We start from the raw sequence: 26,946 nt of genomic DNA, 5'->3' as shown, positions 1-26,946 counted from the left end.
CTGCGCATGGATGCTGAGGGGAGGAGACAGGCCTGCCTCGGGCACCACACCGCTGTCCCCCTGCCTTCCCTGGGCCCACTGTCCGTCCTGCCCATGTGCCCCTGGCACACAAGTGCCGGCATCAGTGGAAGTGACAGATGCGCAGCCTTGGGCAAGCGGGCAGAGCAGGTTAATGGCCATGATGCCTCCCTGGAGGCAGAGGGAGGGGCTGCGTGTCTCCCCGCCCCACACCAGGACAAGCTGAGGGAAGGCTGCTCCCTAGGGCCCCCTGCCCAGTCTGCAGGCCCAGACCGATACCCAGGGAGCATGGGCAGAGGATTCCCGGCTCAGGCCACAAGGGGATCAAGCCCCTGAGCTCAGGGGTCCCTGATGCTGCCTCTGGGGTAGGGCCAAATCCCTGGGCCCGAGCACGCACCAGCATGTTGGGATGCTGGGGTGGGGCCTGTGGGTGGGTCATGACCTCCTGCCTCCCACCACACCCTACTGCAAGGTGAAAGTGGGACAGGCTCCGGGCACACTGTACCAGCTGCGGGGAGCAGAGATGCCCACGGTGGCTCAGGCAGAGCACCACTGACCAGCCTCCCCTGCCGCGGCCAGGGCCGGCCTGTGCACCCTGACTCAGCACTGGGGACAGGCTGTCAGGCTGAAGCTACAGCTGAGCTCTGGGACCCCTGCTGTGCACTCAGGGGTACCCACCTGTACCCCTGGCAAAAGCCCTCCTGGAGCCCGGCCATGCCCTTCAGTCTGAGCTCAGGGGGCAGGACTACTCCGTGTCCCGCCCATACTCCGGGCAGGGCTGTCCACAGGGCCAAGCTGCCCTCCATGGCCTCCTGCCCCTTCTCTGGGGCTTTACCAGGCTGTCCTGAGACGCCCCTCCCTTCCCCTGGAGGGTGGCAACAGCCTCCAGCCAGCCGGCCCCCTGTGTGGGCAGCAGGGCCTCCCAGAGAGCAGGAGGAGGAGTCAGCAGTGGGGGGCCAGGAAGCTCAGTGCCATCCCTGGGACCCCCAGCCCCAGGTCTCAGGGTGACCTGTGCCCCCTGCCCTGTCTGGGCAGTGCCCAAGATGGGCCGGGGCCTGGCTGTGTGTGTCCGGAGTGGGGTCTGTGTGCAGAAGGAGCAGGCCTCTTGGCCCCGACGCTCCGCAGAGCTGCTGGCGTGATGACCGCTCAAGCTGTCTCCCGGCCTGGGGCTGCCTGCACGGTCAGCTGGTCAGCTGGGCCAGGCCGGGCAGGCAGAGAGGGACGGCTGGTGGGCCGTGCCCACGCCCCGCAGCCCTCCACCCCTCCCACCCTGCCCTGTGGGCTTGCCGGGGGGAAGTGGGGTCTCCCCAGTTGTATCAGGGAGGGTGACACTGGACAGTCACCCTCACACCAGTGTCCTGGCACTGGACGCCCCCAGAACATGGCGCCCTGCTCCTTACAAATGCCAGTCAGGGCTGACCAGAGTGCCAGCAATAGCGCCGTGGCCAGTCACCCTCCTGCACAGCTGGGGAAACCGTGGCCAGGCTCACAGGGCCCAGAGTGCTCCATCCCAGAGACCCTACAGGACACACCTTTGCCCCCCAAAGTGCCCCTGTCCCCGCACTGAGCTGCACTGCCATGGGCTTCAATGGGGGTTCCAGAGAAGGTGGAGCGGACACTCATGGGGGCCTCTGGGGCAGCACTTGCCCCTCCGATGGCAGACCCCACCCCACTCCTGAGATGGACATCACGCACCTCCGGGTTCGGACACCGTCCCCTGAACAAAGGCAAACATCCTCTGAGGAACTGGCCTGGCCTGCAGTCTGTGTCCACTTCCAGAATGGTGCTGGCTGCTCAGGGGGACTTCTGCTAGGACCCAGCTGAGACGTGGGGCCCCAGACTATTGACTTTGGATGTTTGGTATCAACATGGAGTCAAGCTTTGCGGGCGGTGGAGCGGCTCAGGCTGTGAGGATAGAGGGGGCGGTGTTTCCTGGTGGGCCCTTTCCCCGCCCCGCCTGGTTCAGCGGCCCTCCGGGGAGGGAAGGGCAGTGGAGAGGAGGCCTGCCAGCAGTGGGCAGGGGCAGGGCCCTCCCCAGAGCACCTGCCAGGGGACTGGGGGTGATGCTTCCAGAAAGCAGGAGTGAGCACATGGGACCCTCTTTTCCAGAGTTAGTGACTGTCAGTGGGCAGGGCAGGGGCTTGGAGGTGCAGAGCCATTCAGCCTCTTGTTTGGAGAAGAGAGAAGGGCACTGCAGGCAAGCCTTGGTCAGCAGAGGAGACTCGCTGCACGAGTGTGCAGGGCTCTGCCCTCCTCAGCCAGCTCTGTTCTCCAAAGTCCTCCTGTCCCGGGGCTCAGCCTCCAGGCCCTAGCTCAGGCGGAGGGGCTGTCAAGGGGCCAGAGCCCTGCCCTGACGGATGAATGCTGACGGCCCCACTCCCTGCGCCCTCGGCCGCTGACACCCCATCATACCGCTGCGGGGACCCCGGGAGACCTGGCTGCCTCTGCGCACCCCCGCGGCAGCCTGCAGGCGACGAGGGCGGAGACGTGCCAGGCGCCCCTCGTTCGGCCGCACACCTGCGTCTCCACTGCGCGCGCCTCCACGGGGCTGCCCGACCCTGCCCTGCTCGGGCGGCGCCACCGGTGTCACCGGCCAAGACTCCATCCACGAGTTGCCGGCGCGGCGCAGATTGCTAAGCCGGTCCCGGGCGCGCGAGGCCGGTGAGTGCGCCGAGGGGGCGACTGCGGGCTGGGGAGTGGGAGAGACGGGGGAGCACCCGAGGTGGGGAGGGGATCACTGCCGGCGCTCGGGCGCCTCCGCCCCCCTCGAGCCTGGGTCGGAGGTCGCCGCGCCCCCCGGAGCCGGCGCCGTGGCGCACGCGCCGCCGCTCCTGCCACCAACTTCGGTAGGTGCAAGTCGGCGTCGGGGAACGCGGTCCGTGGCGGAGGCTTCGGGGACTCGCTGCCTAGTGAGTGACTGCAGACCGCGCGGGGTCCCTCTGCAGTTTCCCTGGCGGGAATCGTGGTCGCGCCCCGAGAGCCCGTGCAGGTCCCTGGGGTGCGGGGTCGCGGCGGCGCGGGGCGGGAAGTTCCCGCGGGGTTCCGGGGCTACGCGCAGACTTATCACGGCGCAGCAGGCTCCATTCTGCCCAGGGCGCAGGTAGAGCGGGCGCGGGCGGCGGCGGGTCTGAAGTTTGGGGGCCGCGAGAGGCCGCCAGGATTGTCCGGGCGTGGGCGGGGCTGCCCCAGCCCCACATCCCCCACTTCGCGGTGTCCAGGCTCCACGAACTATTAGGGCGCAGTAGAAGCGTCGTTATAGGAGGACGCCCTGCAGGGAAGCGGGGAGGGAGTTGGGGTCTGGACTTCAGCCCTGGAGGAGCCTGGTCACCTGCACAACGCCCTGTGGGGTGCTCCCAAGTCCCAAGGGCGCAAGACACAAGGTCTAATCCCCTGGTGGCTGCCGGGGGCTCCAAGCGCTGGGTGCCCCCTCTCCCCCCTGGGGTGGGGCCTCCTGCCTGGCCGGCTGTCAGCTCTCCCCCAGCCAGGGAAGGGTTAGTGGGACCAGGTGTCTGGGCCAGCACATGGGGGGCGGCAGGCCACACTGGGCACAGGCACCCAGTCACAGTCACGGGTTGGGACACGTGTGAATGAATATGCCTTTGGAGGTGTGGGTGTGTGCTGGTGTCTGGGGGTGTTTTATGCTTGTGCACAGTCATGCTGGGCAGGTACCAGGTGTTCTCTGGGCCCCCATGGGGTCAGCGGCACTGAGATGTCTCTCTACCAAGCCCCCCTGCAGCCAGGTGACTGCTTCGAAGCCCAACACAGGACAAGCCTCTTGTCTGCTGAGTTCAGGGGTCTAGGAGGAGCCCCCCCAGTCCAGGGGCCCGGCTGGGAGGTGGGGTGGTGGTGGCACCAGGCGGCACAGCTGTGTGGCTCCCAGGGCTGGGTGATCGATGGCCCCAGCACAGCCGCCTCTGTCTCTGGAGCACACACACCCATTTGTCATCTGTGTCTTAGGGGGGCGGGGGGCAGGGGTGGGGCCTGCCTCTGCACCCACCGCCAAGTTCAGGGCGTGTCTGCGGCCCTCTAGGGCCCCAGCCCCTCTCCTCAGCCAGCCCCCTCCTCCCAGCCCTGCTGGGAGCCCTGTCCCTTCCCGGATGGCCGCAGCCCTCCACACTGGAGCCCTGGCCATGCTAGCCCCCTCCCAGGGCCCGTTCTAATGGGCGGCCCTCTCTGCCCCTCTGGCCATTCCCATGATGGGGGTGCCCGCTCAGTGTTTGGAGGCAGCAGACGTGACTCCCCGCCATGTGCAGAGCCCAAAGGCCAGCAGGGAGGACGATCTGCTCCCGATGACTGCCCCAGCCCTGCCCAGCTGAGCCTCAGGGAGTGGGACACATGCCCGTGTGTCCACACCTGTGAGTGACTGTGACCCTGTGCGTCCTCGGTGTGTGTATGTGCTGTGTATTCACATGGGCGGTGGCCTGTCCACTCTGAGTGGTCTCTGAGCCTTTTGTGCCTGGGCCCCCTGCATTCTGGCAGCTGCCCGGCTCTGTTCCGAGGTGGCCCAGCTGCACCGAGGTGGTCTCTCTGGGCGCTGCATGAGGAGGGCTCGGTAGGAGCCCTGCACGCTCGTGTGCACGCACTCGCCGAGCCCCAGCCGAGGCGCGCACTGGGGCGGTGGACGGCCCAGGTGGCAGCCCAGATGGACTGTGGAGTGGCTTCTGAGCAGGCGAGCGGGGTGTGGGGAGAGGAGGGTCTTGGCCAAGCTCGTCCGCGGCAGGCTCGGCCGCCGACCTGCCGGCAGCCACCCAGATGGAGCCGGGCTGAGCAGGTGGCCGTGCCGTGGGGCCATGCCGGACATCCACGCCCCTCAGCCTGGCCTGGCCCACGCAGGGTGACCCTCTCAGAGACCGCAGTGCCCAGGGACACCCTGCAGAGCAGGGCCGTGCTGTGTTGACAGGCTCTTAGAGCTCCTGCTGCTCCTCATCTCGGCTGCCCCGGGAGCAGGGGTCCCTTGGGGTGGGGTGAGACAGGAAGGGCCGCGTCCCCAGAAGTGAGTCTGCTCATACTTGGCTTCCTCCAGTCACTCACCAGTGCCCCAGGGGTAGATGGAGACCCAAGCTCTGCTGGCATGGGGCAGATGGGTGTGGATGGAGTCACCCCAGAATTGGGCCTGCCGGGGACTGGCCAACATGTACGTAGGGTCAACCAAGAAAGTACAGGACTTAAACTTAAATTTCGGATAAACAACAAATAATTTTTTAGTGCCCAAATGTTGGCTCGGCCATACTTACAGTAAGAAAGCATTTGCTGTTTGCCTGAGTCCCGTTTCCCCATTTTTGTGTGCTGACCGTGTCTGCTGACCCTCCAGGGAGGCCGGCAGGGAGGCCTGCTGGTCTGGGCAGCAGAGGCCGGGGAGGCGGAGGGCCGCTGTGGTGACGGGGCGGAGGGGGGCGGTTCGGCTAGGGCGCTGGCGCTGACGCAGGCCCCATCCGCAGGTGGCATGGGGCCGGGGCCCGCCCGCTAGCCGCTGCCATGTCCCGAGAGGCCGGCTCCTGCCGCCTGGGCCCCGGGGCGCGCACCCGGGCGCGGAAGCCCAAGAAGCCGCACTACATCCCGCGGCCCTGGGGCAAGCCCTACAACTACAAGTGTTTCCAGTGCCCCTTCACCTGCCTGGAGAAGTCCCACCTCTACAACCACATGAAGTACAGCCTCTGCAAGGACTCGCTATCCCTCCTCCTGGACTCCCCCGACTGGGCCTGTCGCCGCACCCCGGCCACGTCCCGGCCTCCCGCGGCCACCCCGGGCCGCCCCATGGACCCCTTGGCCCCAGCTGACCCCGGCGCCCGGCCCCGAGGGGCGCGGCTCCCGGATTCCCCTGCCACACCTGACGTGGACCTCGCGGCCACCGATGTCCTCTCCCTGCGTCGCCGGGTCGGGGGCCCCCGGCTGGGGGCCGAGGGCTCCTCCTCAGGGACACCACCCCCTGAGCCCAGGGACGTGCAGAAGGGTGCGGGCCTGGAGGGCCTCCTGGCCGAGTCGTGGAAGCTGGGGTCGGGCGGGGGCCGGAGGAGTGCAGCCGTGGTGGGCGCCGTGGGCCCCAAGACCAGTGTCCCCTGCTACCCCCCGCCCAGCTCCGGGGAGCTCCCCGAGGCCCAGAGCCTCCACCTGTCCCTGCTGGGCGTCAACTACCCTCTCGGCCCGGGCTTCTTTTCCTACCTGGGGCCCTCCCTGGCTGCCGCCGCCCATGTGCCCTTCCTGACCTCGGCCAGCCCCCTGCTGCCCCCAGCCGCTGCCTTCCCTGCCCCACAGCCCCCCGAACGCCCCGCCCTGGCCCCCCGCCTGTACTACCCCCTGCTGCTGGAGCACAGCCTAGGGCTGCCGGCCGGCAAGACCGCCCTCGCCAAGCCCCCTATGCCCCCGAGAGGGCCTCCTGGGGCCCTGGTCCCTGGGCTGCTGAAGGTGCCAGTGCCGGGGCTGGGTGGGCCCTGGCCCCGCAGTGCTCTCAGGGACCCCGGGCAGGAAGAGCAGCTGGGGCAAGTGGCCCAGAGCGACCCCAAGAGAAAGCTGGCCCTGGGGGCCCAGCCAGAACTCCTGAAGGCCCCCTGCAGCCGAGCGAGCTTCAGCGCCCAGAGCAGGTGGGTGTGGGGTCCCAGTCATGGGGCACTCAGGGAGGCGGGAGGAGGGCTGAGGGGGCAGGGTGGCCGGGTGGCCCCCCACCAGAGCTCAGCCGCTAGGAATATGGACTGCAGGCTGCAGAGGGGAGACTGAAGCACACAGCCAGCCTTCCTCCCTTCTGGGGTTCTGAGGCCCCAGGCGAGGGTGCCAGGCTGCACAGGGGCATGAGGGGCGGGCACCGTGGGGACAATGCAGCCTCCTGACCGGCTCCAACCATCCCCAGCCTGCGGACCGGCCCCTCCGCGATGCTCTGGCCTGAGGACGAGGAGCTGAGCGACCTCGAGACCGCTGGCCCCGCAGCCTCACTGCCCCCGCAGCCGCTGGGCCTGGCACTGGGGGGCCCTGGGCATGTGGGTGGGGACCTGACGCGGGCCCTGGGCGACTGTGCCAGGGCGGAGCAGCGCCTGGGCCAGCTGGCACCCGCCGGGGGCCTGGCCCCGCGGCCCCTGCGGGAGCAGCTGGGAAAAATCCGCCGTGAGCTGCTCACCATCCACCAGGCGTTGGTGCGGGCCGCGCGGCCACCCGACGCACCCCTTGACCTCTCTGTGAAGCGGGCTCCCGCCAAGGGGCACGAGGTGCCCACAGGGCCATGGACGCAGCCAGAGCTGGGCCCCACACTGGCCCGGGGGACCCCAGAGCCACGCGGCCTGCTGGCAGCCCAGCCTCTGACCGGCCACACCACCAAGTGTGAGGCCGACTCCAGTGTCCCTCCGCCGGCCCTTCCCCTGCAGGGGCCCGAGGACCCTGTCATTCCCAGCAGCTGGGGCCCCCACGGTGGGGCTGGGGGCTCCTGGCCCCCCGAGGCCGTCCCGGGCCTGCAGAGACCGCCGGGTGCCGAGGTCTGACCACAGCCCCTGCTGCCCCCGTGGTCCTTCCTAGACGGGTGCCCTCCTCCGACCCTGCGCCCGCCGCCTGGCTCCCCTCCCCTCCCAGCATGCCTGGGGACAGACCCCCACCTGCTGTGGCCACGCCTGCCTCTAGGGCCATGCAGGCACCGCCCAGGGCCCCTTGGTGAGCACGTTTGTGGACATTAAAATGGAGACCACCTTCACACACCCGTCTGGGCTCCTTCTTCACTGCCGCTGCAGCGTCACCGTCCACGTAAATGTCCCCAGACTGGGCGTCGGGGCACAGTGTCCTGGGCCCTCCCCCGGGACCCAGAGTCTGGGGAGAGAGTGGAGCGCTATCCACAGGGGCAGAGCAGAGGCAGGGAAGGCAGGCATGCACAGTCTCAGATTCTCTGCATTTCTGCATACGGGTGGTAGGCACAGACCCCAGGGCATGCCTCCAGCCCCATCTGGCCGGCCAGCCCTAATGTCAGATTCGTCCAGGAGGCTGCTCGCTCTGGTTAAACAGTGCCCCACGTGCTGTGGCCCAGGGCTGGTCGCACAGCGTGGCCTTCACTGGGCCCTGGCCAGCCCCTGCAGCTGCGATAGGCATCGGGCGGCTTTCACAGCCCACTGCCTCCCTCCCAGTGCGGCCAGACTTGGCTTTCCCACAGCGGGGGGAGGGGTGCCCCAGGGACCCTTGGGCCCAGCTAATCGCTTCTCTGCCTGGGAGCTGGCCACACCTCTGTGCCCACCCAGGAGTGGCCCCAGGAGGGCCGCTCCTGCCTGCTCTCGGCTCCCCAGGCTGGGTTGGCCGGGCTGGGGCCAGTCGGATCAGGACTGCAGCTGCCCATCAGCCGTGGCGACAGCAGATAGCATCGCGCCCACCCCCAACAGCCTCCAGAGCTGGGGTGTAGGTGGCTGGGTAGGGAGTGCTATGGGTTACAGACACGGGCTGAACCCCACCCTCAGGGGCTTCCTGGAGGGGCTTAGGGGCTGAGGGCTGACCCACGCATGAGGGGTCTGGAGAATCCCCAGGTCCCGAATCTGAGGGAGCCCCCTCCCACTTCAGCCCCCCATTAGCACTCCCACTTCTTAGCACCCACTGGACAGATGTAAGCCTGACTCTGCAAGAGGTGTGTGATCCCCGCATCACAGGTGCAGAAACAGGACCCAACCTGTAGCCTGTGCGGGGGTGCCCCCACCCTGGGCTCCGGGGAGTGAGCTAGCCAGCAGGCGAGGGGCACAGCCCTTCCCTCAGTCCTGAACTTGTGGTCTGGCTGGAGGACGGAGTGGGTGCTATCCCCTGAGGTGGTGGCAGTAGAGGCCCTGGACCCCTGGGGAGGGTGGCTGGGTGGACCTTGAGTGCAACCAGCCAGACAGGTTGAGGAATGTCCCAGAGGCCAGTGCAAAGGCCCCGAGGCGGGAATGCGGCGCCGCTGGAGGGTGTCTGGCGGGTAGCAGCTGAGTGCCAGGCTCTTTCCTTCGGGCTTCCTTGGGCTGCAGCTCAAAGGCCACCTGGCCAGAGCTCTGCCGGCCCCTCCCTGAGGCCAGGTGGCTCCTCCCACCCCCTTGAGCTCTGGTTTCCAACAACACAGGCCTGCGGCCCAGGGAGCCTGGTCCCAGGTAGGAGATCCCTCCCCCCGGCCAGAGAGGCCTAGGAAAGGACCCCTACTTTACCCCTCAGGGCTGGAGGTCTCCAACAAGGCCCCGTTCCTCTGCCTTTAGAGAAACACTGCTCATCTGTCACCCCTACCCCACTTCGGACAGCGAGGTGCCCCGAGCTCTTCTTGAACCTCAGAGCGGAACAGCAGCCATCTGGGGGTCGTGTGTCTCTCAGAACTGTGCTCAGGGACCACAGCTGGGAAAACAGGGCCCAGATGCATGACTGGCAGTCGGGGCGTGGTGGGACAGTCAGGTCTATAGGTCGAGAGGACACCAGGGTGCCAGGAAGCCGTGTCGGGCCCACAGCGCTGCCCGGGTCACGGCAGGCTGTTACTTGTCTTGCAGCCCCACGCTTGGCTGGACTGGAGGACTGGCTCAGAGATGCTGAGGCTGTGACGGCGGCCCATCGCCTGCTCCCAGGCCTCCTGCTTGGACTTCCTGGGCCTCCCCGACCAGCGCATCAGCCACGGCCCAGGGACGGTGCCCCGCACTGGACCTTCCCGGAGGCCCTGCCTGCTGCCGGTGGCCCCGGCTGCTTGGGCAGATCCCAGTGCCTGCCGCAGCTACCGGGGGACCCCAGGGCCTGCACTGCTCCCCAGATGGCCTGCTCTTCCTGACAGCGGGTGCCGCACCCTGCGTCCACGTGCTGGACCTCGAGGGACGCTCCATCTGCCACCTGCCCTGCTACGTGCCAGGGGTTGGGGCTTTTGTACCGGAAGATGTGGTGGTGACAGCTGCTGGGCTCGTGGTGGTCAGTGACCTGGTCCACGGGGCTGTCCGTGCGCTCCAGCACACCACCCAAGCCCCTCAAGGCCGCTGGGTGACGGTGGGCTCCTTCTCCGCCCCCCGGGGTCTGGCTGTAGATGCCTTCGGCCGCCTCTTGGTGACAGACTACGTGCCTGGGGCTGTGCACAGCTTCACACTGGGCCCTGACTTGGCGCCACTGGCCCCTGCCTCCCTGCTAGGCCTGGAGGGCCCCTGCTGGGTGGGCCTGGCGCCCGACGGGGGCCTGGCTGTGAGCGAGGAGTTTGGGGACGTACAGCTGTTTGGCAGTGCCCGCCAGCCCCTGGGCTCCCTGGGGGACCTGACCGGGCACCCCTTTGGCAGCCCGGCAGGTGTGTGCACTGACGCAGCGGGCGGTGTCATTGTGGCGGACCAGCGGCGGCGCCAGGTGACCCTGTTCCGCCAGGCCAGGGAGCCCATCTGCCTGGTTTCCGAGGGGCTGAGGCGGCCCCTGGGTGTGGCCTGTGGGCCCCAGGGCCAGCTGCTGGTGGCAGACGCAGAGGACGGCGACATCAAAGTGTACCAGTCCCACCTGGAGTTGGACTGATACTGTGGGCTTGAACCGCAGCGCCCCTCTCTGTGCGTGGCGTAGCCCCCTGGGCCCAGACCATGATGGAAGGAATGTTCAGGTTTCTCAGAGTTCTCCTGGTGTGGGCCTCGCCCTCCTGACCCTGGACATTTGCTGACAGTCCTGAGCCCCGTCATACCGGGCCCTGGCCTGGACTCCTCTCCTTCTCCTGGGGAGGATTCAGATTCAGGGGGCAGCCGGAATCAGCTGCCTCCAGCCCCCAGGGTCTAGGAGGCCTGCACTTTGGGGCCAGCAGCTGAAGCCTGGATGTCTCTGGCGTGTTGGGCCAGCCGCCAGCGCTTACCCGGGCCGGCTCTCCATTCAGTGCTCCAGCCCCAGCCTTCTAATCAGAGGGAGGCAGGCAGGGTAGGTGTGGCTGGGCTGGGCTGGGCTGGGCAGGGGTGCGGCTCCTCACTGTCCCCTGTTTTCAGAGGTGCCCTGGATGCCGAGACTCCTGCAGCTTCTCTGGGCCCAGCTGAGGTAAGAGGGGGAGCAGAGGACGGGCCACCTGGAGGCACCCTGGGGTGACACACAGCTGGGTTACCACCCTCCATGCTCCGGGCCCATGTGAGACTGTCTGACCTCCTGGAGCTGGACCAAACAGCTCAGGCTCATGGGCAGGGGGAGAGTCCCGGGCAGTAGTCAAGAGCAGGAGAGCCTTCCTGTGAGCACAGACAGAAAAACCAGGCTGGGGGTGCCGAGGAGTGGGGTTCCTCAGAGTCTGGGCCCAGCCAGGCTCCCAGCTCCATCAGGGGCCCCCGGGGTGGGCCACGCCTAGTCTGGCCCTGGGCGTGGTGAGGGGGTGGTCTCAGGGTCCATCTGTGTGTCCTGGCTCCTGAGAGCATGGCCCTGGATTAAGTGGGTCAGAGTAAGGAAGTGCGGGGAACAGGTGCTGCGTCAATGCTGACGGCTGCTGCTGAGTTAGGGGTCTTGTTCCCTGAAGAAGAGGGGGCCAGAGGCGCCCCCCAACCCCCATCCCAGATGGCTTCAGCCTCTGGACTGGCCCTGCAACTTCAGGGGTCGCTTGGCCTCTGCAGGGAGCAGAGTGCTAGGGGGCCAGCCCGGAGCTGAAGAGGCAGTTTCTTCTGGGACCCCTGGCGCCCCACCCCCTCCGGGGCCTGGGGGTCCTTTAACCCCGCGGTGATGGGGCAAGGTTGGATCTGGAGCCCTCAGACGAGGAAACCAGGGACAGGGGAGGTCTGGACGCCGTGGTGGGGAACTGGAAGGCAATGGTTTGGGGGACACTGTAGGTAGACTGGGGGGGACAGAAGCGCTGCGACGGGGAGAAGGCTGTTGTGCGCAGCGCGTGGGGAGACAAGGCCGCCAGAAGGACCGGGGCACTGCGCGGGTCGGCCGCCGGCTCCGGGACCGGAACGTTGCGTGCGCGGAACGCTCCGGCGGGGGCCAGCGGGCAGCCCGGGCGCCTGTGCGGCGGACCGTCGCGCGGCAACGCCGGGAGCGGGCGGAAATGGGGCGCGTGTCCCGCGGCGCGGCCGCGGCGGGGCTGGGGGCCTGGAGCGCCGCCGCCCGCCTGGGCCCGCCCGACGCGGTCCCCGACCCCAGCCGGACCCCGCCGGCCCAGTGCACGGCCCCGGTGAGCACCGCGGGGGAGGCCGGCGGCCTTGGGGCGCGACCTTGGGGGTCCGCCCCGCCGGGCTGTGCGCCCAGGCCCCGCCGCGGCGGCCGGGGAGCCCGGGGACCTCCGGAGCCGACGCGGGCCTCTTACCTCTCGGAGCCCCTGCTTTCTCAGCCGTAAAGTGGGGGCGCCACCGGAGGCCGGTAGGGGCGGCGACGCCAGGTTCGCGGTGGGCCACGGGGGCGCTCTGGCGGGGCGTCTGGAGCCCGGCCCTGTGCGGTGAGGGGCGGCCGGCTGGTGCCCTCTGGCCCGCCCCACACGGTCCCGCCGTGGACCCGGTGGAAGGGCATTCAGGGTCAAGGGGACTCGCCATCAGCGCTTTACCGTCGTCTCTGACTGCGGTACAGGCCAAAACCCAGAGCCCTGGATTCGTGTCCTTTCTTCTGAAAAGAGAGGGGGAAAGCCCTCTTTAAACACAATCCTTGTTGTTTTTAATCGCAGACATAAGGAGTACAAGGAATTCTTGTGAGCTACCAAGGGCAGTGATCAGGAGACTCCCCAGAGGATGGTTTTAGGCAGTGAGGGGTCCCTGGCCAGTCATAACTGGGTGTTTGCCCTGAATCAGTTCTGGCGGAGGACGACAGACTGCTGGCTTCACAAGGTAGATGGTTAAGTTCAGGTCGTGTGGAGAGGGGTGTCCCACAGACTGTTGCCTGACCTGGGATGGTGGGCTGGGTCACAGGGCACCTGGTGTCCTGGGTAGCAGGCAGCTTTCCCGGGCTTGTGCCCTTGTCTTTATCGCAGTTTTTAAAAATGCACACGGTGCCGAGTTACTGCCCCGCTTTCTCCCATCTGCACCTCTGCTATCGATTGCCTGCTCTTTCATCTTTTTCTGGCTGTCTGATCTGAGCAGACTTCTTTGTGTTGGTCCCTCCCAGAGGCTGAGGTGGGGATGGGGATGGAAACTTGCCCCTCGATTTAAGAGTTCTTTCTCACTGCCCCACAGATGGGAACACCACCCTCTGCCCTCTGCTGCCTTCCCCAGACATGAGGAGCTCTTCTTCTCCTTTCTTTCTTTCTTTTAATAGGTAAACTTTGTAGATGAAGCATAGAACACACAAAGTGCACAGATCGTATGTGTACAGCTCGATGAATTTTCTGCAAGTGAAACCACCGTGTAACCAGCTTTGCCCAGAGCATCTGCTCACTGTTAGGCCAAGTGTGTTTGTCTTCTGACAGTAGCAATGGGCGGTTTTCTTAGCTCCTGTGAGAGGAGTCCCCAAGCAGGGGACCGTGATCCTGTCAGTTGGCTGACCTGGTGTTTGCAAGTGGCTGGTGCTGAGAGGCTTGTGCTGTGCTGGCCGCTCCCCGTTGGTGGTCAACATGCATTGGCGGGACTCACAAGCAGAATGCCTCTGTCCCTTTTGTGATGCCCTTGACAGGTGTCAGGAGACAGGGCAGTCCTTGATGCCCCTGCCAGTGGCCACAGGGACTTGGCCCGGGGCTGCCTTTGGGCTCCAGGTCTCCCTGCAGACGCCATGTTGCCTGCTGTCTCTGATCTCTGCAGGGAGGGGCATTTGGGAGTCTGGTTGCTGCTGGACTCAGGGGGACCCTTTCAGTCAGAACCCATAGCGGGGAGAGGCCTCTCCCTCCAGCCCGCTCTGGGCTCCCTGGAGGGGAGGAAAGTAGCTGCCCCAGTTGCCTGTTAAGTCGTGGGCGTGTGAGGCCCCCTCCAGAGCTCCCGACTCTCAGGAAAGGGCTCCCTCAAAGTCATGCCTCCTCAGCCTCGCTGTCCCCCTGTCCCCAAGGGCCTGGTGAGCCCGGGGGCCTGGAGGGCCAGGCTCAGTGAGAGGCCTGTGTCCCTCCTTCGGGTGTGGCAGGGCGCTGCTGTGCGCTTTGTGCTGACAGTGGGGTCGTTCGTGTCTGGGAGGGGGCCAGAGCCCCAGTGAGCCCTCACCAAGGCGAAGCTCCTGCCCGCCAGGCCCGCCAGGGTGGGACGTGGAGAGCTCCTGAGAGTTGGCTCCGCAGCAGGCTGACTCTCGTGCAGGGTGAGGCTCGCAGCCCCGCAGGACTCAGAAACCGCGGCCTCTTGGGGAGGTTGTTGCTGTCCAGGATCACGTGAAGGCTGGGGAGCGCCACCCCCATCTCTACAGCCTGTGGGGGGAGGTCCTGAGGGAGGTGCTCAGCTGTGACAAGAGGGTGGGGGCCCAGGGAGGGGTGGGCCCCATGCAGGGGGAGGCTGGGGCAGGGTGGATGCCGGTGGATCCCAGCCTGAGCACCGAGGCTCCCCAGGGGCTCACTCTGGCACCAGGCACGTGCCCAGGCATCTTCTGGGGCCCCCACACCAAGGCTCACAGCTGCTGGCAGTGGGCACGCGCCTGACTTTCCTCAGCTCAGCAGTGATTTGTTTAGATGTGCATCTTTGTTCTTGCTAGCTTAGTAAGTCAAGCTTTGAGATGTTTAAATTACTTTAATTGTTAATGAGATTGTAGATTTTCCCTTGTGCTGCAGTCAGAAACCATAATCAGTTCTTTAAAAACAAAAATTTAGCCCTGTGCTCAGCCCCTAAGTGGCGCTGAGTTTCAGGTGCTTGTGTCTGGAGCAGGGAAGCCTGGCCCTGTCTCTGGGTGGGGGTGGGCGTGGCCTGGGCCTGTGCACACTGCAGCCCAGGGCGGAGATGGGCAGCTGGGGGCTCCCCCGCCAGCCTTGCGACTAGACCTGAAGCCGGGTTGCCCCCATCTGTGGGCCCAGTGGCCACGTGGATGTGTCTGTCAGGGTCGTCTGAGCCACAAGCTGTGGCCAGAGCCTATCTCCCCAGCACTGGCAGCCACCCTGGGCCCTCACAGGACGGTGGTGGCTCTGAGCTGAGCCCTCCTCTTTTCCAGCGGCCCCGGCATGGTGCTCAAGGCCTTCTTCCCCACGTGCTGCGCCTCGGCAGACAGCGGCCTCCTGGTGGGACGGTGGGTTCCAGAGCAGAGCAGTGCTGTGGTTCTGGCTGTGGTGCACTTTCCCTTCATCCCCGTCCAGGTCAAGGAGCTCCTGGCCCAGGTGCAGCAGGCCAGCCAGGTGGGCGTGGCTGTGCTGGGCACCTGGTGCCACCGCCGGCAGGAGCCGGAGGAGAGCCTGGGCCACTTCCTTGAGGGCCTGGGCACCCTCTTCTCCCACGAGCCCTGGCTGCAGCTGTGTCGGGAGAGGGGCAGCAAGTCCTGGAACTGCAAGGCCACCCGCCGGCAGGGGCCCGCGCCCCTCGCCCCTGCATGCGAGGACCAGGTCATGCTCATCTTCTACGACCAGCGCAAGGTGCTGCTGTCACGGCTGCACCCGCCCGCAGCCCTGCCCGAGCGCCAGGCTGGGGATGCCACAGCCAGCGCGGGTGGCCTGGCTGCCGTCTTTGACACAGTGGCGCGGAGTGAGGTGCTCTTCCAAAGTGACCGGTTCGATGAGGGCCCCGTGCGGCTGACGCACTGGCAGTCGGAGGGCGTGGAGGCCAGCATCCTCGTGGAGCTGGCCAAGCGCGCGGCGGGGCCTGTCTGCCTGCTGCTGGCCTGTCTGCTGTCACTGGTCTCCGCTGCCAGCGCCTGTCGGTAGGTGTCCCCGGGGCAGGGCGGGTAGGTCGGGCCCACAGAGGCCAGACGGGCCCTTCTGAGGCCCACGCTGCCCCCGCACCCCGGTCTTGTCCCACGTCCCGTCCCCAGTGGGGGCTGCTCTCTCGGTGCCTCTTGCTCTGGGTGAAGCCAGGCTTCCCAGCAGCCTCGGTGGTTGCGTGGGACCCACTGGGGAGGGGACGCAGTGAGCCTCAGACAGCTCAGGCCTCAACAGGGAACTTAGGTGCTGGGGAGACCTGGGCTGTTCCGCACAGGGACTCCTGTTGGTCTCCCGGCATTTGCCCACCCCGTTCCCTGGCGCTGCAGGAGTGGCCGCACTGGGAGGCTGCGGGCAGTAGCCCCTCACTGTCTGCTGGGGGCTGGTCTCGGGCTTCACCAGAGCACTCCTGGCTGTGGGCCCTCTCCCTGTGAGAAGCCCCCCAGAGGCCCCGCTGGGTGTGGAACAGCCATGCCGTACCCCAGATCAAGGGGTTTGGCCTCAGGTCTGGGGACGGGCCTCGCCTACTCCCCAGGGGCTCTGGGGGCACCTGGCCCTGTCCCCACAGAGAGACCAGCAACTGTGTGTGGGCAGCACCTTAGGTTATAGGGGCTGCTAGTGTCTTGACCTTGAAATGAGTCATGTGACAGTGTCTGGGCTTGCCTGGGGGCACTTTAGAGAAGAGACGTTCCTTCGCTTTTGTTGGCTTTCAAAGAACGCAAGAACAGCTGCTTGCTGCTCGAGTGCCCCCAGTCCCGAAGACCCAGAGGCAGGCGCTAGGCCTTGGTGGCCATCAGGAGCCCCAAACATCAGTGTGAGGCGTGGCTGTGGCTGCAGGAGCGAAGTCCTGGGGGGCTGGCCTGGGCCTTGGGGAGACCCTGCCCATCGCCTGCCTTCCACTGGGTGGAACGGGGGTGTGCTGACTGCATTTCTCTCTGGGAGTTGGGTCAAAGTCTAAACCTCCAGGGTCAAGGCCCCCTCCCCCCGGGGCCCTGAGCGTGCTCCTTTGGCGGCCCTGCACGTGGCAGGCGCCCCGTCGGCCCCTCTGGCCAACAGCAGGGCTCTGGGCTGCCCCGGACTCAGGCGCTGGGTTTGCCGTTGGACGCTTGGTTCACATTCGCTTGAGAACACATCCTCTCAACGTCTGCAGGTCTGTGAAGCGTCTGGTGCTTCCTTTGCTGCGTGAGGGGTCAGTCGTGTTGGGCTTGACCCTGGACACGGTCGTCTGTCCAGCAGGTGCTGAGCTTCAGTGCTTGGAGTTAGCACCTCGTGTTCCCAGTTGATAGGAGCGACTGTGACCCCCACTGGGCTACCCACAGGGCCTCCCCTGTGTCCACAGCCCACGGAGTTCAGCAGTGTGGCCATGGGTGTTTGGGGCCGCCAGGGCCTTTTCCCTTTGCATGTTGAGGGGTAGTAGCCGTGACTGCGGCAGCCCCAATGCAGGGAAACCCGAGGTCCCGAAGGCCTATTGCCTCCGTGCCCCGCAGGGTGTTCCGGCCGTGGCCACTGTCCTTCATCTGGAGCAAGCTGTCTACCTGCGAGCAGCTCAGGCATCGGCTGGACCAGCTCACGCTCGTTGTCAGTGCCCACAGGGCCGAGGGCCCTGCCCAGCTGATGAGGTGCGGGCGCTGTGGGCCCCCTGCCCCCCACTGACCCCTGCGGCTGCCTGCACACTCACGCCCGCTGAACCTGCTTCCAGGAAGGCCAACACGCTGGTCTCTGTGCTGCTCGACATGGCCCTGGGCCTCCTGCTGCTGTCCTGGCTGCACAGGAAGGACCGCTTTGCTCATCTGGCCGAGGCACTCGTCCCTGTGGCTGACGTGAGTTGGCGGGAGGGCCCCGGCTGCTCTCCAGCACCTGCTTCCTGGGGGTGGGGCGAGCCCTTCCTGGGAGCAGCTCGCAGCGGGCCCACCCGGTCCCCTCACAGCCACTGTGTCCTGCGGGACCCGTGGAGCTGCATAGATGTGGGCCCTGTAGCTGGGCCACCTTGCTGCTGCTGGCCTTGGCCTTCCCGTCCTGACGGTGGCCATCTGGAGCCCCTGTGCAGGCTTTGCAGGGGCACCACCTGCCTGCCAGGCCCAGGTCCCAGCGCCCCGTGGCCCCGCTGTGCGCAGTCGTTTCTGCTCTCCTGGCCGTCAGCCCAGGCCTGTGCACGGTCAGCGGGTCAGCGTCACGGAGACCCCGTGCCTCCAGGCTGCTCTCTGTGGTGCACTCAGCCTCCCGTCTGCCACCCCCCCGCCGGTTCTGTGGCTCCCGCACTGAGGGCCAGAAGCCCCGGCTTCCTCTCCCAGCCATGGCCGCCTGCCTGCTGTCCGTCCACACAGGCTCTGAGTTCTCTCTGCCGTCTCAGCACTTGTATCGGGAGCTTGTCTTTTTGCCCAGGGCAGCCCCTCAGCACCCCTCCCAGGCCTCTGGGGCCCTCTCGGCCCTGGGTGTGGTCAAGCCGCTGAGATCTGACTGTAGCATCCTTGTGGGCTCGGCCACTCCTGCTATCATTAGTCTCCAGTCACAGGTGGGCACTGGGCCTGCTGGTGGCCAGGACCCCACAGGGCAGGAGCCCGCAGGCCAAGTCCCGTAGCTTCTAAGGGAGGCTGGCCCAGGAGGGAGGAGGGGGGACCTGGGGGCTGGGAGGGGGCTCCGCCACTCCACCCGTTTTATCCTCGCTCTGCCTTTCGGCCAGTTTTATCCTAGGCCTCTTTTCTGCAGAATTGCTCAGAAATATAAATATTTAATTTAAAAATGAAAGCTTCTTCCTGCTGCCAAGCTCTTACCCTTTAAATATTAAATAAACTCTATTTATAAAGAACATTCTGTTCCCTTCTCACTGCCCCAGACGCAGCAGAGGCCATCACCCAGGGCTGGGAGAGGCCTGTATGCAGGCAGGAGGGGCTGGCAGACAGGGCAGGGACAGGGCGCCTGTGGCCCCCCATGGGTACCGAGGCCCAGGCCTGAGGGCCCGCCTGCCGTGCTTGCACCGTGTTCCTCCTGGGGTGGCCAGGATGGGGGTCGGCTTACTCGCTCCTTGTGAGGCCCCGTGCCAGACCCTTACCCCTCGTCATTCTTCCCTCCGTGGGACCCTTCAGCTACCCCACCCCTGCCCAGCTCATGCGCCCCTGATGAGCTTGAACCCCCAGGCTCATGTAGGGTCCCCAGGTGGGTCACCGGGTGACACCCCCATCCTTGCAGCGTGTGGCCGAGGAGCTCCAGCATCTGCTGCAGTGGTTGATGGGTGCGCCCGCCGGGCTCAAGATGAACCGGGCGCTGGACCAGGTGCTGGGCCGCTTCTTCCTGTATCACATCCACCTGTGGATCAGTGAGTGCTGGCCAGCCCCGCGGTGCGTGCCCCGGGGACAGAGGCCCAGCTGAGGGGGAATGGGGCCTCTTGGCCTCTGCTTCCTGTCGGCCCAGCACCCTGTGTGTGGAGCTGGGCCACACCTCAGGCAGCCAACCTCAGGGAGGACCAGGGGCTGCAGGACCCCGGGCACCCCTCAAGGCTGACCCCGTCCTGCCAGGCTACATCCACCTCATGTCCCCCTTCATCGAGCACATCCTGTGGCACTTGGGTCTCTCGGCCTGCCTGGGCCTAACGGTCGCCCTGTCCATCCTGTCGGACATCATCTCCCTTCTCACCTTCCACATCTACTGCTTCTACGTCTACGGCGCCAGGTGGGTGTGCCGCCACCCCCCCCCCGCCCCCCGGGGGGCTGGCGCGTGCAGCCCCGGGCCCTGGGCGCAGACAGGCTCCCGGGCCGGGCGGGTGTGGGGTGGCCCCCACCCTGACGGGAGTGGTCTGCAGGCTCTACTGCCTGAAGATCCACGGCCTGTCCTCGCTGTGGCGCCTGTTCCGAGGGAAGAAGTGGAACGTCCTGCGCCAGCGCGTGGACTCCTGCTCCTACGACCTGGACCAGGTACCAGCTCCGTCCAGCCGGCCTTCGGCCTGCGCCGGCCCATGCAGTGGCCCGGGCATCACAAGGGGCAGCCTCGCTCCTGCTCCGCAGTCCCCAGGGGTTCAGGGAGCTGCAAGGGGCAGGGTGTACACGGGGCCATAACGGGGCAGAACTCGCCGCAGGCGGGGACAGACCCTGCTCCGGGAGGCTGCAGGACAGCAGGCGCTGGAGGTGAGTGCGCATGGGGCCTGGCTCGTCCTGTTAGCTTGTCCACACCCGCCACAGGGACCCTGAGTGCTGCCATTCAGGGTGTTCTCTTCCTGCCTAATTTTCACCCCCCTCCTGTCTAGTGTATGGGCTGCACACCTCTCAGCTGGTCCTGTCTCTACCCACTCTCTGCCCTTGTGTCACCAAGTCTGGAGGGCAGGCGTCCCTCCCAGGACTGGGGAGGGCTGTCCCAACTGGCATCAGGCAGCGGTGGGCGCTCCACCTCTGGACTGGCGGAGGGGCTATGGTCAGTGCAGGTGGGGGCGCCCCAGCGTGGGGCTCTTGCTGCTGCTGATGCTGGCATCCTTTCTCCTCGTAGCTGTTCATCGGGACCTTGCTCTTCACCATCCTGATTTTCCTGCTTCCTACCACGGCCCTGTACTACCTGGTGTTCACCCTGGTGAGCCGAGTGCCACGTGCGCAGAGTGGTGACTGCCTGCTCTGCCTACCAGCGGGCAGCTGTGGGCAGACCACCCACCTGTGCCAGCCACGACAGAGGGTGGCTGTTCTGGACTCTGTGTACTGGGCCCTGGAGTGGACAGGGGTCCACCCTGGGGGTACCACCCCCTACTGCCCCGGCATACGCCGCTGGATGCATGGAGGGCAGGGCTCTCCGTAGTGCGGGGGGGCGGAGTGTGGCCAGCAGAGGGGCGTGGTACCCGGGTGGCCGGGCCGAGGGGCCAGTGGCGTGTGTCCCTGGGTTGGAGTGCCCCATCTTCTGAGTGGGAGGGGGTTTCGTGACTCCTGTGCTCAGGCCTCAGGTTCAGGGCTGGGCCCCTGCACGCCCCGGGGACCTGTCAGGCCGCTCAGCTCAGGCATGTGCAGCATGGCTCTGGCCACGGTCCCAGGCCCAAGACCCTGAGCACTGTCTGTGCTGCAGCTCCGGCTCCTAGTGGTCACCGTGCAGGGCCTGGTCCATCTGCTCGTGGACCTCATCAACTCGCTGCCGCTGTACTCGCTTGGCCTCCGGCTGTGCCGGCCCTACAGGCTTGCGGGTAGGTCTGCGCGCTGGCCAGGGAGCACGCTTGGGGCCCTGGAAGCCGCGGTTTGTGTGGCAGGCAGGCAGGGAGCACAGGGCCCTGGTTCTGGGGCGTGAGCTTCAGGGGGAGCCCGCCTTCAGGTTCAGAGGCTGCACGCGCAGCCCTCCTGCCTCCTGAGCCTTTCCTGGGATGAGTGTGCAGTTTGCTCGGAAGCGTGCCTGCAGTGTTGCATGGGCAGTGCCTGTGTGTGGCTCAGAAGAGAGACGTGTCCCCTGTGGCTGTGAGGCTGTGTGCCTGCTGGCGTCCCTCCACTGGGGGCTGGCCCCCCAGAAGACTGCTGCCTGCTGCGGCCACACTGGCCAGCCCGGCCACCCCCACTGGCCCCCCTGCAGGCAGAGGCCCCTGTCTGCATGCTGACATCAGCTGCAGGTTGGCCAGATGCCCCTGACGGGAGGCCGTCCCCACTGCAGGCACAGGGAGGCCAGACCCGACTGGTCAGAGTTGTGGTCCAGCCTACCCAGTGCAGGGTCTTTGAACAGTCGGGGAAACTGGGGGTTCCTGGCGTGGCCCCCGGGTGACCAGTGTGCCCAGGAGGCCCTGGGCTGGTTTGCAGCCAGCAGCTCGGCCCACCCCAGAGCTTGTGGCGGCTGCTCGCAGCCAGTTTGGAGTCAGGAGACATGAATGTGCGTGTTTGTGGGCTTTGGGCCTTGAGTCTGCCCACCGGATGTCCTCAAACCCTCTTTCCGAGAGCTTCCTCCGCTGACCCCCAGGTGGCCCAGGCTCCCCCAGTCCCCACCACACCTCAGCCCCCGGACCTGGCACCTCCCTGGCCCCGCCTGCGCTCAGGCCTGCGCAGTCCTTTTAACTTCACAGGAAAGGAAAGGCTGCAGATGCCGCCTCTTCTCTCCACTGCGTTGCCTTGGGGCCTCTTCATCAATTGATAATTAGCTCCTATTTCTCCTTTTAAGAACCTTCCACCTTGAGGATCCCCAGGCATGGGAGCCTACACTGCAGGCTAGAGTGTGGTGGGTCCCCGAGTCAGCTGTGCTGGAAGGCACTGTGATGAGCAGGGTGCCCACCCCCCAGTGGGTGCTGTGTCCACTCTAGGAAACCCCTGCCCTGCTCACAGAGCAGCACAGCCTGCTGGCTCTTCCCTGCCTGCAGACCCTGGGCTTTGGTCTCAGTGCGGTTCTGCCGGAGCTCTGGTGAGGGGCGGCTGCTGCCCATAACGTGCAGCCCTCCAAGGGGCGCACTGCGGGGACCGCCCCGCCTCACCGGGCCTCACTCTCCTCACAGCCGGCGTGAAGTTCCGGGTCCTGGAGCACGAGGCTGGCCGGCCCCTGCGCCTCCTGATGCAGGTAAGGCCTCCCTGCGGCCCTCGCGTTGCTGCCCGTGAACAGGCGCCCTGCTCACCGTGAGGCCCCCTGTTCTGGGGCATGTTCTCTGCCCCCCTGGTGGGGGGCCTCAGGGGCCCCGGGGAGACTCCCCTGCTCCCAAGGCCTTTGGGCACCGTGACGCCCCCTCTGCCTGGGCCTTCCCCCAGCGTTGAATCCCTGTGGTGTGCCAGACACCCTGGGGTACCCAGGCTCTACCTGTTGGGCCCTGCGTCCCTGTGTCCTGCCCTGGGCCGGGGCTCTGTCTCCAGGCAGGATATCAGAAACGTGGCACAGGCCAGCCCTGTTGGGTTGGGGCCTGTCCCCCTGGGGCTGTGGGCCAGTTGCCTGAGGCGCAAAAGCAGCCAGGCTGGCCTGAGAGGAGAGTTCAGAGGCTAAGGAGCCTGTGTGGTTTTCTGGGGAGGCCTGGAGCGAGGTGGTTTTCAAGGAGTGAGTCCTGGAGCGGGGTCTCGGCCCCCGCAGCCGGGCCAGAGCAGAGCACTGCTGACTGAGGCCCGGGCCTGCCTGACCTGTGTGCCCCAGCAAGAGTGTGTCTGGCTCGGAGCCAGCCCTGCCCTGCAGTTGTCCAGCCCAGGGACCCCCAGGACAGCCTGCGAGGCCTGGAGAGGGAGTCCGGGGGTTGGGGCCATGTCCTGGCTGATTGCTGCCCTTGTGCTTCCAGATAAACCCTCTGCCCTTCAGCCACGTGGTGCGCACCTACCGCCTCCCCAGCTGTGGCTGCCACCCCAAGCACTCCTGGGGTTCCCTGTGCCGCAAGCTGTTCTTCGGGGAGCTCATCTACCCCTGGAGGCAGAGAGGGGACAAGCAGGACTGAGGGCCTGGCCCCCGGCCCGCCTTGCACCGCCATCTGCCAGGTGTCAGGGCGGCACACACCTCTTGCTGCCCCTGGTTGTCGGGGCCTCTGCAGGCCCCACCCGTCGCATCTCCACCCGACTCCGGTCCTGGGGGTGGTGAGGAGGGGGATGCGCGCAGTCAGCCAAGCCAGCACCCAGCTTCAGCACCATCAGCTCTGCCTCGGGGCCCCCTGCTGACCTGTTGTGACGGCACGGTTCACCTTGTCCCACCGGCCCCTGGACCTGCCCCAGACCCGGACGGGTGTGCAGAGCCTTGCCTCTGCCCGCTTTGCCTGTTCCCAGTGGGATGGGCCGGCGATCTTCCTGGCTGCTCCCCTGCACCCTGCCCTGTCATGGGTAGGGGGGCCCTTCCCAGGGTGCACTCAAGTAACCTCGAGACTCTGGCCCCCAAGCATCTCCTTCCCTGGGGGCTGCTCCCTGGGGTCCCCAGTGCCTTCCAGCTTGTCTCAGTGGGGAAGAAGCCAGCCAGTCTGGGGGATCCAAGCCGCTGCCAACCCCCAGCCCGGTCCAGCGGTTCCAGGAAGCTGGGCAGCAGTGCCTCTGGCACCGAGTCACACAGGGCTTCCTGTTGACGCTTCTGGGAAGACTGTTCTGCAGCAGGAGCTGCCCACAGACCTCTGGGTGTCTCTCAGTGAAGCCAGGCCATAGGGGGTGCCCCTGCTGGCAGCAGGGACCCGCCCACCTGGCTGCCCGTTCCCACCCTACTCCCTGCAGGATCAGGCTTGTTGGCTATATCTTCCATCCTGTCACTGGCCTGTGGCAGGGGCAGGCAGCCCCCAGGCAGGGGTCCCAGCGCTGGTCTGTACCTGCCTGGCAGCCACAGGCAGGACCTGGGTGTGGGTGTGAGCCCAGAGTTCCGGGGATGGGGGCCCTCAAGAGGCGGTGGCGTCATGTACAGCATGTCATCGTGAAGGTGGAGACGTGTGTGCAGCAGGCGGTGGGGCTGTGCCCCCGTCCACCCAGGCACTCAGGACTGCCCACCTGACACCCACGCTCCCCTGCTGGGGGCTACAGTGGGCAGGCCTGGGCGTGTCCCCACAGCCCAGGGTCAGGAGGGTGGGTCCTGGCTCTGTCTTTTCTGCCGGGACAATAAAGCCTCCAATGTGCTTGGAGTGCGCCACTGTGCCTTCATCAGCACTTGAGCAACGGGGTCTGGGGAGGTGCCCCTTCTCCAGGGGCGGGGGCCCCCACTGTCTGTCCTAAGACGATGACCAAGCTGGGGGGCAGTGGGCACTCCGCAGGCCTCTGCAGATGTGGGGGCTGGGTGTGTAGCCCCTTGAAGATGTCCTGGCGTGGATGGACGGACCCAGGGCCACTTGCTTTCTAGTTTGGGCCTTGCCCTGGCGTGAGGGGCTCCCAGAGCAGGACATGGGCCTGGGGTGCAGACCTCTGGGTAAGTGGGTAAGCTCTGATAAGCGTGTTGTTGCCTGAGACCTGGGACTCCACACACGGAAGGGGTACTTCCTGATGGACTCTTCCATCCTGCAGCTTCCAGGGCCCGCGGGTGACTGCCCTGAGCCTGCTATCCGGGCTGTGGGGGAGAGGGTAGAAGCCTGAAGAGGCCACTTGGCAACTTCCAGGCCAGCGTCTCCACCGGGGTCAACAGAGGACCCACGTGGGGCCTGGCAGACAGGACCACACCCCATGTTCTGCTGAGAAGGGTCTCCACCTTCAGAAACAGCATCTGGGGCCTGCCTCACCTCCTGCTGAATTCTCCCCTGCTCCGCTCAGCCTGCTGGGCAGCGGTAGCCACGTTCCCGGCCTTGTCAGGCAGCTGTCACTCGTTTCGGGTACAGGACTGCCTGTCCATCTCCCAAGGGCCAGGCCTGGCCCCAGAGCCAGCAGAGGGAACACTGGCCACTGGCAGCCACTGAGACACGCCACCTACACATCTCAGCTGCTCCCATCCTGTCTGGTCTCTGGACCTGTATGGCTTTCATCAGTGGCCCCCACCCCAGCCCAGGGCTCTGACTGCTCCTACCACGCTGACCTAGGGCTTTGTGCTACATACAACTCAGGCTGCCCTGAGAAATGGACAATTCCACTTTGATCTGGGGCCGCTACCTCCCTGACAGGTCTTCACGGCTGCCAACAGAGGAGGGCCCGGTGCTCTTCTGCTGCAGAGGTGGGCTCAGAGAGGGATGGCCAGCTGCTGAAGCAGGTGGCCTGAGGCCCACGGTGTGCTCACGCTGTAACTTCTCACCAGGAGACAGCCGGCACGTCACTTCGCGCCCTTCACCAGATCCCCGTGGCTCCCAGCTTCCTGCAGCCGCTTTGTTGAACTCATACTCTGATCATCAGTTGCCCCTAACTGTGCCCTGAAAGGCCCACTGGGCCTCCTATCTTGTGGGCCAAGGCCTGACCTACGTACCCAGTGCACGGTGAGGGAAAGGGAGACTTGAGAGGGGTGGGGCAGCTGCTTCCCCCTCTCCCTTTGCCCCCAAGCGTCCCCAGCCCCGCTCTGCCTGTCCTGGCACTGGGGTCCTTAAGATCCTGCCAGTCACTTCTTGGTAGCCTGTCCCTACATTGGGTTCGTCTGATGATCCTGGGCTTCGGCTCCTGTGCTCTTGGTGGGAACACGCAAATGCCACTGTGACCTCAGGCATCGCCTTGGGAGGAACACCGAGTCTGCCCATCCCTGTGAAGTCAGCCTGACACACCAGGGCTGCCTCTGCAAGCTGCTGTCCCTTCCACATGACAGTGACCAGTAGAGAGATACCACGGCCCCCTGTCCTGTCCCTCCTCCTGCTCTGGCCCACTGGTTGCAACGTCCCCTGCTGGTTCTTGCTGGGCGTGCACATACTCCAGCGCCCTCCATCTGAGGCACTTCAGTGGGGCCTCTCTTGGCAGCAGGCCCAGGCCGGGGGTTGGAGGTTGAGTAACCAGCGGGCCAATTGTTGTGACTTGTGTCAGTCACTTGTGTGACTCACCCCATGGGTGGACCCCAGGCCCTACTCAGTGGGGAGGGGGAGACGCCACAGACCACTTCTTTGTTCCCCCTCTCTGGATAGAGGCTGGGTCTGGGGGCCTGGCCCCTATCCTGGCCCCAGCCAGTGGATGGGGGAACTGCAGGGGACACCGTCAGGCTCTTCACCAGAGGGGCCCAGAGTGACCCTTGACCACCCAGCACCTGGGCGCCTTTGCGGGGCTGACCCAGGACTTGTGAGCAGAGGGCTGTTCTGGGCTGCTGTGTCCTTGGCCTCAGGCTCCTCAAAGGTCATCCCTGCAGAAATGCATGAGCTACGTGGAGGCCAGCTCCTCCACCCACAGGGCCTGCTGGGCTCAGGGAACGGCACCCCTCCACCATCCCTCCCTTGTCTGGGCCCCCTGGCTCCAGACCCTGTGGGTTCTTGCCAAGCCCTTCTGCCCTGGGGCCAGGAGGTCAGAGGCCAGAGAGGACAGTGGCACTGGAAACTGTAAGTCCACAGGACAGGAGGCACCTGGGAGGCTGCTGCATCTTTCTCCCAGGACTGGACTCCGCAGACAGGTCTCAGGTGGCCGCGCCTGCTGCACAGGCTGTGCTGGTAAGGACCCAGTGGCCTCACTTTGTCCTGGGTAATGGAGAACCAGGGAGTGGGGGCCCCCAGTCCTGAGGTACAAAGGGTGGTTTTGACTTAAAATTCTCTTCAAAGTGGGATAACAGTTTCTCACCCACCATCCCTTCCAAGCAGCCTCAGACTCCAAGAAAGAAATGTCACCACCAGTGAGGAGTGACTTTCGAGCAGGGAGAAGGCAAGGCCAGGCAGAGGTGGGCTCCAAGGTTGGTGCAGTGACCTCTGCAGGAGAGGCTTGGCTTGGCTGCGGCTCCCCAGCCCTGCCAGCTGAGGACTAATGAGACTCCACCCACGGGCTGGCATTTCTGCGAACACTGTGTTGTGGGAGGATGTGCCTTGTCTTGGCATGCTGGCGGCCCTGTCTGCCATGGGC

The 26,946-nt window shown here is 66.0% G+C and overlaps 3 protein-coding genes across 8 annotated transcripts; all 3 read left to right on the top strand.

The window, feature by feature from the left end:
* The first annotated feature begins 5,493 nt into the window (after positions 1–5,493).
* On the top strand, positions 5,494–7,481 carry PRR35 (proline rich 35). The gene is made up of 2 exons (XM_070362600.1): positions 5,494–6,596; positions 6,860–7,481. The coding sequence occupies exons 1-2, from the start codon at positions 5,494–5,496 to the stop codon at positions 7,479–7,481; spliced, it is 1,725 nt and encodes a 574-aa protein (XP_070218701.1).
* Positions 7,482–9,347: 1,866 nt separating this feature from the next.
* On the top strand, positions 9,348–15,020 carry NHLRC4 (NHL repeat containing 4). The gene is made up of 4 exons (XM_070362599.1): positions 9,348–9,381; positions 9,518–10,490; positions 10,911–10,959; positions 14,941–15,020. The coding sequence occupies exons 1-2, from the start codon at positions 9,348–9,350 to the stop codon at positions 10,456–10,458; spliced, it is 975 nt and encodes a 324-aa protein (XP_070218700.1). The 3' UTR covers positions 10,459–10,490; positions 10,911–10,959; positions 14,941–15,020.
* PIGQ (phosphatidylinositol glycan anchor biosynthesis class Q) lies at positions 10,922–24,131 on the top strand. 6 transcript variants are annotated; one of them, XM_070362824.1, is made up of 13 exons: positions 11,942–12,073; positions 12,557–12,716; positions 13,062–13,143; positions 14,941–15,639; positions 17,125–17,256; positions 17,337–17,457; positions 18,824–18,950; positions 19,150–19,303; positions 19,434–19,545; positions 20,111–20,191; positions 20,672–20,786; positions 22,068–22,129; positions 22,827–24,131. In XM_070362824.1, the coding sequence occupies exons 3-13, from the start codon at positions 13,103–13,105 to the stop codon at positions 22,977–22,979; spliced, it is 1,797 nt and encodes a 598-aa protein (XP_070218925.1). In that variant the 5' UTR covers positions 11,942–12,073; positions 12,557–12,716; positions 13,062–13,102; the 3' UTR covers positions 22,980–24,131. The 6 variants fall into 6 exon arrangements, with proteins under 6 accessions (XP_070218926.1, XP_070218927.1, XP_070218925.1 ...); XM_070362828.1 differs by lacking the exon at positions 13,062–13,143; XM_070362825.1 differs by lacking the exons at positions 11,942–12,073; positions 12,557–12,716; positions 13,062–13,143 and adding an exon at positions 10,922–10,959.
* Positions 24,132–26,946: the final 2,815 nt, after the last annotated feature.

This window comes from Bos mutus, chromosome 25, assembly GCF_027580195.1.
Source record: "Bos mutus isolate GX-2022 chromosome 25, NWIPB_WYAK_1.1, whole genome shotgun sequence".
In the NCBI taxonomy this organism is placed as follows: domain Eukaryota; kingdom Metazoa; phylum Chordata; class Mammalia; order Artiodactyla; family Bovidae; genus Bos; species Bos mutus.
This window is presented reverse-complemented; position numbering and strand designations above follow the sequence as displayed.

What these genes read in the sequence shown, in the direction of transcription:
- PRR35 (XM_070362600.1), top strand. Translation starts at nt 5,494, where the DNA reads ATGTCCCGAGAGGCCGGCTCCTGCCGCCTGGGCCCCGGGGCGCGCACC. An exon ending in AGCTTCAGCGCCCAGAGCAG is followed by an intron (nt 6,597 to 6,859) that starts GTGGGTGTGGGG and finishes AACCATCCCCAG; the next exon opens with CCTGCGGACCGGCCCCTCCG.
- NHLRC4 (XM_070362599.1), top strand. Translation starts at nt 9,348, where the DNA reads ATGACTGGCAGTCGGGGCGTGGTGGGACAGTCAG. An exon ending in GGGCGTGGTGGGACAGTCAG is followed by an intron (nt 9,382 to 9,517) that starts GTCTATAGGTCG and finishes AGAGATGCTGAG; the next exon opens with GCTGTGACGGCGGCCCATCG.
- PIGQ (XM_070362824.1), top strand. Translation starts at nt 13,103, where the DNA reads ATGAGGAGCTCTTCTTCTCCTTTCTTTCTTTCTTTTAATAG. An exon ending in GGCCCTGCCCAGCTGATGAG is followed by an intron (nt 17,257 to 17,336) that starts GTGCGGGCGCTG and finishes ACCTGCTTCCAG; the next exon opens with GAAGGCCAACACGCTGGTCT. An exon ending in CACTCGTCCCTGTGGCTGAC is followed by an intron (nt 17,458 to 18,823) that starts GTGAGTTGGCGG and finishes CCATCCTTGCAG; the next exon opens with CGTGTGGCCGAGGAGCTCCA.